We start from the raw sequence: 13,651 nt of genomic DNA, 5'->3' as shown, positions 1-13,651 counted from the left end.
TTAAAAATGTATTAAAATGAAAGTGAACCCACTTAGCCCTCCTAAATAGTTGCTGATCTGTTTAAAAAAAAAATTCCCCAATATCCCAAAGGCTGCAATCCTATTTACCTGGAAGCAAATCCCATTGATTATCCTTGTTAAAAGCATATACATGGCAGCTTATTAATAGTATAGATCTGTAACATGTCCTCAAATGTAGTCACATACCATGGTAGTATCAAGTCTAATATCTTAAAAACAAAATACACATTGAAATCAATGGGGACCCACCTGAAATCGGCTCATGACCCACCTAGTTGGTCCCAAACCAGAGTTTGAGAAACACTGGTCTAGAACATGTCACCATGGTTTATAACTGGAAAACACAGCACAGAAACCATGGTTTAAAGTGGGATTGCAAACCATGATTTGCCCCAACTGTTATTTGATGCGGATTGACAAATTGACAAGCATTGTTCCGGCCATTGCTCCACCCCTCCGGAAACCACAATTGCTAGCAACAGAGCTAAATTTCCAAAGGTTGAAAAAATGAAAGCAGGCAAGTTATTCTAACCATGGTCTGCTTGTACCTATAAGGATTCAACCATCACTTGGATTCTAAATTATGGTCAGCACCAACCATGATCTGATGGGATATATCACCACCAACACCTTTGTAGAGTGCTTTCTGAGTGCATAAAGTGTCTCACATCTGTTGCCTTGATGGTGACCTTACAAAAACCCTGTAAGGTAAGTATTATTCCTATATGGCAGGGAAGACCAAGGAAGAAAAGGTGTGAGGTCACCTAGTGAGTTCATGGCAGACTTAAAATAGGGAAGTTCCAATTCACAAATCTTAGCCACTGAACACCATCAACTTAAATTTCAGTTGGGCTTACTCATGACTAACTTTCTTTGGATATGTGATACATGCAAAGATACAGTTTCGCGAACATACAGTTTTGCCACCATCGTTCAGTTGTCCCTTACAGCACACGTGGCAAAGAGTGACCCTGTGTCAAGTTAGAGCAGTTGAACTGTGGGGTTGGGACCCACTAGGTGGGTCACATGGCATCTAGCTCAGTTGCTATTGAAGAGCTGAAAATACAGGGTACAGAGGTGCTGGGCAGGGTGGACTACTGGTGGGAGACTGGCCTGGTGCTTTGCCCAGAATAGGTGGGATGCTGGAAAGGGGAGAGGGCTGTGCGGTTGGAGAAGGACCCAAGTCTGCCTTCTGCTTTGGTTTCTGAGCCGGAATGTTTTAATTCCAAGCTATGCAAAACAACAGTATGGGCGTGCTGTGTCATGGGATCATTGGCTGATCGTGGCTTAGGTTTGAAGCCTAAACTGATGATGTCACTTCCAGGTTAATGACATCATGTCTGGTGGGTCCCGACAGAGCGCCATTCTAAAAAGCGGATCCTAGTGCTAAATGGATTGAGAACCACTGCCCTAGGCTAACATACGGTCTTTCCACCGTCATTCAGGTTGTCCCTTAAAGTGCACGTGACCCTGTGTCAAGCTAGAGGATGACATTTTATTAGAACACTTTAAAACACACACACACACACACACACACACACACCTTCACACACTCACTCAAAATCTACAGAACGGCCCAAGAGTGAGTTTGCACTAAACGAAAGATTCCCTGGCACGCGCAAGACTCCCAAAGAAAAGAACACAGAGCTCAGCATAAGGGGTACAAGAGGCAGCTCAAACACACCTGCAAGCAGCAATTAAGCTTCCCCACAATCCATCACACTGCAAAATTCGGCACTAATTACCTTCCACATGAGCATCTTTAGCCCGGCAATGCGAGGAACCGATAAACACAATATAATTTACAAAGGCGCTTGATGCAGTCAGCAGGAAAACACATTGCGCTCAGGTGCCTTCAAAGCAATTGCCATTCCAACAAAGTGAACAGTTTCCCCAAAATTATGAAAGCAGCGGGGCTCTTAAAATAGCCCTTCATGGAGGTGTTTCCGCTCCCCCCTCCCCCCGAAGGCATTTTCGCAAGGGCTGGTGCCTGCAGAAGTGCAGGCGAGGCGTCTTCGCCGGTCTTGTTTTAAAGGCGGAGAGGAGGTGCCCTTAAAAACAATCACGTGAAACGCTTCGGTCGTTTTTGGCCGCAGAAATGGGGGCACTGCTTTCATAAGGGAAAGAGCAGCCGTTCAAATGGAGCAAGACCACCATCTGGTTCAGATCCAAGGTCAAACCATGGTTTGGTACTACATGCCTTAAGGACCCTTAGGTCCATGCACTCCCTCTTTGCCTTCACTGTTCCTTTCTATCCCCTTTCACCGAAGGAAACACAGTAGTGGTCTTCAACATTTTTCATGACCCCATTAAATAAATAAATAGATAAAGAATGAGACTGGAGACCCAACCATTGATCTGCCCCCCCTTCCTGGGACCTAACCACCCACTCTCCCCCCCCCGTCACTGTTCACTTCTCTCCCCCGTTATGCCCTCCCAGCACTTTTCACTGTAGCCAAATATTCTTAGAGAGAGCAGAAAAAGTACTATGAAGGCTAGCACTACAACTAAAGCTATTTTTGCAAAGAACCTGAGCAGGACTGGAATACCATCTCCTAGTACCAGGAAAGGTACACCAGATGCCTCCCCCTTTACCTGGTGGTGCTCAAGTCCAGCGATCTTCAACCTTTCTCATTCCCATCAGTTGCTGCGACCTCATAACTGAGGCGTCACGACCCCAAGGCTGAAGAACACTGGTGTACAATAATGGTCTTCAACCTTTCTGTGCCATGACCCCAATAAATTGACCAGCACCGATCTCACTTTCCTCCCAGGACCCGATCCACCCAATCACCATCCATCCTGCCCCATTTCCCCCATCTCTCATGTCTTCACAACAAACCTATAAGGTAGGCCACAAGATGCAAAAGGTTGAAAATCTCTGGCCTAGAGCATCCCAGTGCCCAGATCTACTCAGAATATGAGCAAGGCAGAGGCAGAATGGTAAGCTCCACTGACGGAGCGGAGGGCTTTCCCCAAAACCCCAAAACATTCTGCTTTCACTGAACTGCGGCAGACTTCCAAGCACAGCGCTGTTCTCGGAGGCCGGGATGTCAGCCGGGAGACTGCTGGAGAAGGAACGGGGAGTGCCTCCCTCCTCTGAACCTAGGAGTGACATCACATTGTCATGTGCCATCACGACATCCCCGCCCCAGGCAGTGCTCTCCCCAACTACTCTAGCGACATGAAATAAAACCAAGGTGTCCCTTTAAAGGGAGGTAGGCCTCACAGAATGGCCCCTGCATGAAATCAGACTGAAAGCGGGACAGAAATAATGGTCACCCCTCCTCCTTTGGAGGTGAAACTGCTGAACAGGCTACAAGCAATTGGGTGAATTCTGTGCTTTTCCATGAAGTTCTCGCAACTCTCGTTTTTTTCTTCCCGATGCCGAATGGTCCCAAAATAGATCAAAGCAAACATATCTACAGGATGTTATCTGGCTGATGAAGGCTCATTATGGAATTATACTGACACTTCAAAAGCAGCTCAAGCGCTCCAATAGCAGGAAAACTCTGTCGACGCTCCCCGATTGTGGCTGCATGAATGGGGCCACGCGCACTTGGCCTTCTTGCAGCGATAAAGTCCATTCTGCGGGTCACCAGAGGAAATCCATAGTGCAGTGGTTCTCAAACTTTTAGCACCGGGACCCACTTTTTAGAATGAGAATCTGTTACTTACCTAGTAACAAGTCCAATTTACTTACCTAGGAGTAAATCCCATTTAACTATCATTCGTAAAAGTATATACAAAGTAGGTTGTTCAAAGTTACAGAGCTATAACATTTCCCCAGATGCACAGATGAGGCCATCTGAAGCCTCTGAATGGAGCTATGAGATAGAGCAGTGTTTCTCAAACGGTGGGTCAGGACCCACTAGGTGGGTCTCACAGCACCTTGATCATCCGCCACTGAAAATACAAAGTACAGAGCAACTGTTACCCTGCACATGCCCGACCTCATCTGATCTCAGAAGCTAAGCAGGGTCAGGCCTGGTTAGTACTTGGATGGAAGACCGCCTGGGAATACCGGGTGCTGTAGGCTTATACCATAGTCTTTCCATGCCCGATCTCGTCTGATCTCGGAAGCTAAGCAGGGTCAGGCCTGGTTAGTACTTGGATGGGAGACCGCCTGGGAGTACCGGGTGCTGTAGGCTTATACCATAGTCTTTCCATGCCCGATCTCGTCTGATCTCGGAAGCTAAGCAGGGTCAGGCCTGGTTAGTACTTGGATAAGAGACCGCCTGGGAATACCGGGTGCTGTAGGCTTATACCATAGTCTTTCCATGCCCGATCTTGTCTGATCTCAGAAGCTAAGCAGGGTCAGGCCTGGTTAGTACTTGGATGGGAGACCGCCTGGGAATACCGGGTGCTGTAGGCTTAGACCATAGTCTTTCCATGCCTGATCTCGTCTGATCTCGGAAGCTAAGCAGGGTCAGGCCTGGTTAGTACTTGGATGAGAGACCGCCTGGGAATACCGGGTGCTGTAGGCTTATACCATAGTCTTTCCATGCCCGATCTTGTCTGATCTCAGAAGCTAAGCAGGGTCAGGCCTGGTTAGTACTTGGATGGGAGACCGCCTGGGAATACCGGGTGCTGTAGGCTTATACCATAGTCTTTCCATGCCCGATCTCGTCTGATCTCGGAAGCTAAGCAGGGTCAGGCCTGGTTAGTACTTGGATGAGAGACCGCCTGGGAATACTGGGTGCTGTAGGCTTATACCATAGTCTTTTGAGACTGAAGGTTGCCAACTGAGCTGCTGGGCAAAACAGGCTCCCAATGGGAGACAGGCCTGGTGTTTTGCCTTGAATAGGTAAGAAAATGGGATGCTGGAAAGGGGGGAAGGTTGTGTGGTTGAAGAAGGGTCCAAGTTTGCCTTTTGCTTTGACTTCTGAGCAGGAATGCTTGAATTCTGAGCTATGTAAACTAACAGCACGAGCGCGCTGGGTAATGGGACCTTTAGCTGACTGCAGCTTAAGTTTGAAGCCTAAACTGATGTCATTTCCAGCCAAGTCACTTCCAACTTAAAGACATCGCTTCTGTTGGGTTCCAACAGATTGCCATTTTAATAACTGGGTCCCGGTGCTAAAATATTTGAGAAACACTGAGATAGTGGAACGAAGGGTCCCAAATCCTGTGTCTTCCTGTCACCCCCTCCATCTTGCCACAGACAGAGGTGCTCCAGTTGACGCTGAGATCCCCTTCCCGCTTGCTCAAAATGGGCAGAAAGAGGGTCTGAGCAGTGGCAGACCCCTCCTTCACCCTGGAAGGGGCAGGAACCAACCAGTGCCCCCACTCTGCCTTCCTGCCCCCAGCTGCTTCAGAAAGCAGCCAAGTAGACCAGGAGAGGAAGTGGCAGAGGCTGTATCACACAGAGGCCTATCAGTTACTCATGGGAAGCCCTCTTGCAGAAGAGGAAGGCAGCCTTCTCTCCCACGACTGCTCCCCTGCAACCCATCTGCTTCTCAAACGGTCTCAGAACCTAGAGATACCGGTTCCCTCCAGACAGTACAAAGCTGAGGATGGGGAAATGCAACGTAGATTTTTAACTGAGCAATAGTGAACTTACACTTCAGCTGCCTTAAGTGCAAGATTAGAGGGGATAGATATGCATTTTATTTTAAACAATAAGGCTCCCTAAGCAAACATGCTTGAGCTTTCCTTTAGGCCTTTCCACAATGCCCACAAAACCTCTGATTTTCATCACAGGAAGACAGAAGTGAAAAACAGACTTCCTTCCCGCTCAGATGAAGCCTCGAGAAACCGCAGCAGGAGAGGAGGGGGCCAGGGCAGGGTGCGATGTAGATCAAGCCAGCCACTGGTGTCGCATGAACAGAAATGGGTCCTTCTGACATTTTGACCCTTGATGTGGGAGCCCAGGTCTCCTCCAGCACCACTACGAGCATCTCTTGGAAGGCCTACATCACGTGTCACTCCCCGTCTTACGGCTGTGTGGGGTTTTCTTATTCCTCTCTACATACAGTCAGTTCCCTTTTTATGTGAATTCACTAATCCACAAGGAGCAGAATTGCCCCCTAACCTCTAGTTATCTGCAACTCTGTTCTCGTTATCAGCAAATTCAATCCTGGTGATAATGAGAGGTCTCTGGAAGGCTCCCTGAGGGCTGCTCTGGGGCAAGCCAAAGGAGGCGGCAAGAGATAGAGGGGGGAGGATGGGTAAAGCAACCCTCTCCCCACTGCTAAACTGAGGCCTTGTTGTGAGGCCAGCAACCTTCAATGTGGGGAGACTGTGAGCCACCCATATCCTCTGGAGGCACTTCTGAACCCTGCAGAGCCCACACACATTCACCCACAGCCTCTGTGGGGCTCAGAATGGTCACTTACACCAAAAAACAAACAAACAGAAAAAAAACTCTTCAATTTTTTTCCATAAAACTAGAGGTGTCATTTTTATGCCCACTCCCGCATCAAATCACATCTGAAAAAACTGGCGCTGGATAGTGCAGAAGAGAAAGGGAGTAGAGGGCTAGGAAGTCTCCCCACCACTCCCCTCTGCTCTGGTTTCTTTTCTGCTCCACTCTCTCTTCCTCTTCAAATGCAAGGAACATGTTGGGATGCTCACCCCAGGCGGTAGTGAGCACCCCCCCAGCTCAGGCTCCCCAGTATCTTGGGCCACAGCTTTCTCCATTTGTGCATAAATTCCTCTTTGGAGACGGAAACTTTCTATACCAGAAGTGCAATTTGTTTTTTCATTTAAAAAATGGATGGTTCAGCTGACGTAGGTTGAATCCAATGAGAACCTGCTCACCACACTCTGAAGTTTAATCGCTACCTACCACACAGGGATGCTAGTCTGGTTTCCAAAATTAGGTTCTGCAGTGTCACTTCCTACCCTTTCCAATTTTTCCTTAAATAAAGACCCTATTCACCAGAAGTCTACCTTAACACAACAGAGCATAGATAAAGCAATAATGTGAGAACAGCTAAGGGGGGGGGGCAGGGAGATGAAGGTGCTGACCTCAGTCACTCAGTTGCGTTAAACAAAGCCCTCTTGCTCTCTGCCTGCCATTTTATCAAAACCGCCCTCATAATTTACTCTGGCTTTTAAACCCATTATCAACCCACCCACCTCCAAAGAAGAAAGGCCAATTGTACATCAAGTATAAATAGCTCAGTCCTCAGGAGAATCCCCTAAGCTCCTTTAAAAATAAGAGGGCACATGGCAAGTATCCCATCATAACCTTCATTCGCGTGACACAAACACAGGCACGGTGAGGTGCGGCTTCATCACGAGGAAGTGGCTTGAACCAACAGGTAAGGTGGCCATGCCGAACCCCCCAAAACTAGAGCCAATCGGGGCAAAACAGATGCCATTTTTGGATTCAACACCCCAAACATACCCAAGAATAGGTCTAATTTTTAAAACGTGCATAGGACTGGGTTACCAGTGCTCCAAGTGTGATGAAATCACATATGCCCACATCACAAGCAGACAAACGAATTTGGGGGGCTTAACATGGCTAGTTTTTATTGTCACACATCACTGCCACGCACAGGGAAGGTCAAGGGGACAAATACTCCAGGGGACCATGCCCTCAGGGGCAGTGATACCTTTGTCACCTCCCGCCACCTTCCTCATTCCCATCTGGAAGCCTTTGGAGGGCCAGGGAGACTGCGTGTGCCCTCTGTGGCCCACCTAAGGCCTTCCGAGGCCTCTGGAGGGCCTATAAACCTCACTTCCAGTTTTCATCCAAAAGCGAGAAGTGACATTTTAAGGCCTCAAAAGGCCTACGGAGGGCCAGAGGAGGCCGTGTTTCCCCTCCCCAGCCCTCTGAAGGCCCCCAGACATGACGAGGGGTGGCGGCATTCTGCAGTCCTGGCTCCAGGTGGCGCACAGGGGCCAGAATCGCTGGTGACACACACATTGCAGGTTGGGAACAGAGGGGGTAAGAGAGGCAGAGGAGCTTAAGCACATGCTCCACCTCTAGAATGACAATTTTACACATTTTCCAGGTTAAGCCAAAGCTCAGAATTCAAGGAATGGCAAACCAGATAAAGAAACTGTACAGGGGCAGGGAGGGAAATCTGCTGATCCCTAACTAGGGTATTCCTGAGTGCCAACTTTCAACAGCAAGCTTTCAGTTCAGGGTTTTTGACTGTGCCTCTTCTCCAAGGCAGGGACTTGTTTCGCCTTGCTCGTTCCTCACATGCAGATGGCACGGCCAGATGCGTAAATAATAATAATTTTCTGAGCCGCTGTCGGACCACTGACAGAGCACAATGTCTAAAATGTTTGCACGGATCCAAGGAGGAAAATCATGTTTCCATTTTCCAAATAAAAAGAGCCAGGAAAAAAAATAACCATTATTTGTTTGATGCCATCATTATAAACAGTAATTATGTTTGCAAAGCCAGAATCCTCAGCTGGTGTTGAAAAGAAAAAGAGTGAGAGAGAGAGAGAGAGAGAGAGAGAGAGCTTTGAACAGGCAGAGCCCTACAAACTATAATGGAGTTGACAGCCACCACGGATCCAGTTGCTGGCCTTTATAATCAAAGGAAACACCCAGCATCCTGCAATGATTAATTATACTGAGCCTACCAATCAGGTAGACAACCTTTACAGAAACAGACCATCCATCAGCTGGGCAAGTGACGCTCGCCTGCTAGTCTACAACCACCACCAACTTCAAGGACGGAAGCAGACGGGTTGCAACGCTCACTTACGCGTTACTCTGGCCTGTCCAGGGCCACCGCAGCCCAGGCATTCATTTGTGGTCATCGGCGTGTAGGAAGCTGCTTACCGGGTTCAATCACTGGTTCACCTAGCTCAGGATTCTTGACACTCACTGGCATTCTGAGGGTCCAGGAGGCCGCATGCAGCCTCCCTGGTCTTCAGAACATCCTCCAGAGGGCTCAGACATTCACAGGGCCAAGGGAAAGGCTATGGCGTTTGGGCCTCTTCAGCCTAGAAAAGAGACGCCTGAGGGGGGACATGATTGAGACATACAAAATTATGCAGGGGATGGACAGAGTGGATAGGGAGATGCTCTTTACACTCTCACATAACACCAGAACCAGGGGACATCCACTAAAATTGAGTGTTGGGAGGGTTAGGACAGACAAAAGAAAATATTTCTTTACTCAGCGTGTGGTTGGTCTGTGGAACTCATTGCCACAGGATGTGGTGCTGGCGTCTAGCCTAGACGCCTTTAAAAGGGGATTGGACAAGTTTCTGGAGGAAAAATTCATTACGGGTTACAAGCCATGATGCGTATGCGCAACCTCCTGATTTTAGAAATAGGCTATATCAGAAGGCCAGATGCAAGGGAGGGCCCCAGGATGAGGTCTCTTGTTATCTGGTGTGCTCCCTGGGGCATTTGGGGGGCCGCTGTGAGATATAGGAAGCTGGACTAGATGGGCCTATGTCCTGATCCAGTGGGGCTGTTCTTATGTTCTTAACTACAATTCCCAGGAAGCCTTGCAGGTCTCTTGTTATCTGGTGTGCTCCCTGGGGCATTTGGTGGGCCGCTGTGAGATACAGGAAGCTGGACTAGATGGGCCTATGGCCTGATCCAGTGGGGCTGTTCTTATGTTCTTAACTACAATTCCCAGGAGGCCTTGCAGGTCTCTTGTTATCTGGTGTGCTCCCTGGGGCATTTGGTGGGCCGCTGTGAGATACAGGAAGCTGGACTAGATGGGCCTGTGGCCTGATCCAGTGGGGCTGTTCTTATGTTCTTAACTACAATTCCCAGGAAGCCTTGCAGGTCTTTTGTTATCTGGTGTGCTCCCTGGGGCATTTGGTGGGCCGCTGTGAGATACAGGAAGTTGGACTAGATGGGCCTATGGCCTGATCCAGTGGGGCTGTTCTGATGTGACCCCCCCCCCCCCCAAGGTCCAGAACCTGCAGATGATGAAATCTGCAGGAAATAAGGGTCCACTGTATTTCCATATTGCAGCTGGGGAAGACCCAGACTGAAGGGGAAGGTCTCACTACATGGTGCCGGTTTCATTTGTTCTCTGCTGCTGCCACCTTCAACGCTTTTTAGCCCATCATCGTTTGTCTGCACTGTTATTGCATTTTAATTAGGTTGCAATTTTCTTCAGGGGTTTGCAAGGGTTGTTTGGTTCCTCCGATGCCCAGCAACAGAGGTGGCTGGCATCTGGTGCTTTCTGACTGATCTGTGAATTGAGCATTCCAGAAAGAAAAAAAATCTTATACAAGTCAGGCGCACCAGATCAGGAATGTTGCAGACCTCAATGAAAAGAGCACACTTTTTTAGCAGCTAAAGGCAAAGTCAGGGAGACTGAAATGATACAGCCAACACCAGAGCCCATCCATTTAGGCGGCTGCCTTTAATGGTGTTCTTAAATAATGCACACATTAGCTCTGGGCCCCGAGAAGATTTGTTTGTTTTATTAAGCAGTGCCTGGTTAAGTAAGGCCTTCGTAACAAGATTATGCATTCCCTTGGCACTAAAAACACGCACAGCTCTCTCCCTCCCCTCCTCATCTTTCTCGCTGTGAAATGATTAGCCGTCTCTGCTGCCCTTTGGAGTTACTATCCAAACCGCTCTCTGGTCCCATCACGCCGGCTGGAACAGCCAAGGCATAAAAGACAAGGCATCTCCAAATCCACTGTCAGCTCACAAGGGACTCCCATCATTTCTTCCTCTACTCCATAGCCATGCACAGAGGCTGGAGCTGCTCCCTTGTCTCCCAAGGCTGCCGGCGGGTGCTAGAGATTCAGAGGAGAGGAAGGGCAGGGGTTTCATGGCAATCACAAATTATGCCCAGCTAGTAGGTCATACTAAAATTTGTGGACCCCCCTCCCTCAATGAATAGTCAAGCTCAGCATTTTTCAAACTGGGTTGGGCCCCATTCAGTGGGTCAGGACCCAATTTCTGATGGGTCCTGCAGAGGCTCCAATGACAACATGAGTGATGGAAAGATCAGGTCACTAACTGCCTCAATGGTGGTTGGCCACCTTCAGTCTCAAAAGACTATGGTATAAGCCTACAGCACCTGGTATTCCCAGGCGGCCTCCCATCCAAGTACTAACCAGGCCTGACCCTGCTTAGCTTCCGAGATCAGACAAGATCAAGCACAACTGCCTCAAACCTGCGGCTATTCAAAAACCAGAGAGCTGCCCACTGCCCTGCAAAGAGCTGAGTTCCTGCAGTTTGCAAGAAAGTTGCTAATTGCCCAGCAAATAGCTGAGCTCCTACAGTTTGCAAGCTTCTGCCAATATAGAGAGAGCAATGTTTCAGATCTTTTTTCTGGTGTGTGCCCCCCCCCCCCAACTCTGTCAATGACAGGTAGTAGGGAAAAGTGAAGGCAGGGTCACATCACTAAGTCCTTCAAGCCCTAAGGCCATTCATTAGGGCTGCCTCATCATGCTCCATTCTCTTAGCTCAATTCTGTGCTAAGTGTTAACTTCCTATAAACATGGCTTCAACTGGAGCATCTTCTAAGACCGGTTCAGATTATACTTCTGACCAGTGTACCATGTCCTCTCTTCCCCCCCCCCTCCAGTGTGGTGGTGGTAAACAATGCAAGGTCATGACTAGTTTGACCCTAAGCTTGTTTGGGAGTATGGAAAAATATAGCCAGATTGAAGAAGTTGCAACTACAGGTCCAGCCTATTTATACACGGATTTGACTCAACACGAATGGCCACTGCAATTGAGAAGGAATGTGCTGATCCCTCGAGAAGGGGAAAAAGGCATCCCTTTAAAATCAGTTTAATAAACTGAACAGTCCTTTAACAATAGCCTCCTTAATATGATTGTCAGCTGCCTGACAATCAATCCATCAATTCTTCTCTCTCCAGGAGAACCCTCCTTTCCCCCTGAGCATGTGAAAGAAAGGTGATCATTTTGCATTGGTGAAGGGAGGGGCTGAGTGAAGTGCCTCTGTAAGCTCTTGGAGGATGACTGATTGATGGATTATCTTCTTAATGACTCTTATCTTACATCACAAAGGTCAGCAAGGCTGTTTTTAAATCACAGAAGAAAGAAACTTCTTTCTTTCTTCATCACATCACAGGAGCATCACATCACCGGAGCAAAGAAACTTTAAATTTGCTATAGTGCGTTTTTTGCCACCCACAGGAGTGCTTGGTATGGAACCCTGGCAAATAATTAGTCTCCACCTGTACTACCAAAGAGCTTGTTTGCTATATTTCTCTAGCATCTGTCTGTTCAAGCTCTTAGGGTGGTTTTGTGCTGAAAATTAACGGCTTACAAAACTGGAAAGTTCTCCTACTAAAAAGGAAATAAGAACATATTCTGGTCATCTTAGGTAATGACCACGTAGAATGGTTTTCTGTATGTGTGTGTTCCCCACATGCCAATATGAAAGGTTTGACGTCCTGATTGCCTGGGATTGCTCAAAAACCACAGTTCCATGGCACTGATGTCACTGTAAACTGAGGTTTAAACAAATGGGAACACAGAATTAAAGCACAGATGGGAGGGCGGAAAGAGCATGTAGGGTACATGGTTCCCATGAATTTGGGGCAAAGGCAAGATTCAAATTGGGGGGCACTGGGTTCGTTACTCAGTCTCTTAACTGCTTTGCTATACTGGTTGTCAACACATATTTGAAGTACAGTTAAGAACATAAGAGCCCTTCTGGATCAGACAAAGGCCCAACAAGTCCAGCTTCCTGTATCTCACAGTGGCCCACTGGGGGCCCACAGCCTCTGGGAGCACACAAGATACTTGCATCTTGCTGCTACTCTCCTGCATTTTCTGCTTCAAGTCACATATATGGACACACCTTCTCAGTCTAGATTTGCTTTCTGGACTCTGTCATCCCACTACTTGCTCACTAGATTTTTGGAGTCTCCTTCTCTTACTCTTGACACTTGGTGTCTAACTCTTTCTCTTACTCTTTCACTCAGTGTCTAACTAGAGACTGCAAAGGGCAAGGGGAGTAATAAACAGCTCCAGAACCCTTAATCCAGCCCCAGATCCCATGAACACCACAGCTTAGAATTTAACCGTCTGGTGGGCTGAATAGGAAGATTCTGAAGGTGTTAGCGATATAAATATTTCCATTCTGCCTTGTATGGCAGGAGGTGGTTCTGGAGAGAAGCCAAAGGGTAGTTGGTCACAGCCAAGGCAACAGAGTCGGGCCTCCCTGTCTCACCTCTCCTGTGTGCAACAGCTCCGGACAGAGAGCTGCTTGTTGGTGCTCTCATAGCATGCATTCTGCCCTTCCTCATTCAAAACAAGACAGACATACAAGGCAGCTAAGAGGAAACGGTGAGCTGAATAAACACAACCAACAGAGCCATTGGTTGTTCTTGATGTGCTCCTAGGAGTTGGTTGAAATGTTATGCCCACATCACTGCAAAGAGGAGCTTCTATGTGGAGCATCTCTCCCCATCCAGGACACTATCCTGTCACATCACCACATCTAGAGTGGCTTAACTGTAGAGTTGAAAGAGACCAACAAGGGACGCCCCATGAAGGCATCTGGTGGACCACTGGTAGACTGAATGCCAGGTGCAAGGGAATGAGAACAGGATGCAGGTCTCTTATTGTCTTGTGTGCTTCTTAAGGCATCTGGTGGACCACTGTGAGATACAGGAAGCTGGACTTGATGGACCTTTACCCTGATCCAGTGGGGCTCTTCTGATGTTCTTAGAAGGAGTTCACATACCACTCAGA

At 48.1% G+C, this 13,651-nt stretch overlaps 1 protein-coding gene and 1 pseudogene across 1 annotated transcript in view; one reads left to right on the top strand and one right to left on the bottom strand.

Annotated features, from left to right (window-relative positions):
• XYLT1 (xylosyltransferase 1) overlaps window positions 1-8,754 on the bottom strand; it is a 94,533-nt gene extending 85,779 nt beyond the window's left edge. Inside the window, exons 1-2 of the mRNA XM_066640837.1 lie at window positions 8,700-8,754; window positions 7,768-7,884 (exon numbers count right to left, since the gene is read on the bottom strand). Of these exons, the coding sequence (XP_066496934.1) occupies window positions 7,768-7,884; window positions 8,700-8,754 (172 nt within the window). The remainder of the gene's footprint in view (window positions 1-7,767; window positions 7,885-8,699) is intronic.
• Window positions 4,058-4,172, top strand: LOC136634152 (5S ribosomal RNA; annotated as a pseudogene).
• Window positions 8,755-13,651: the final 4,897 nt, after the last annotated feature.

This window comes from Tiliqua scincoides, chromosome 13 (genome assembly GCF_035046505.1).
Source record: "Tiliqua scincoides isolate rTilSci1 chromosome 13, rTilSci1.hap2, whole genome shotgun sequence".
Classification (NCBI taxonomy): Eukaryota; Metazoa; Chordata; class Lepidosauria; order Squamata; family Scincidae; genus Tiliqua; species Tiliqua scincoides.
The sequence above is the reverse complement of the archived record's forward strand: the minus strand, read 5'-3'. Positions and strand labels throughout refer to the sequence as shown.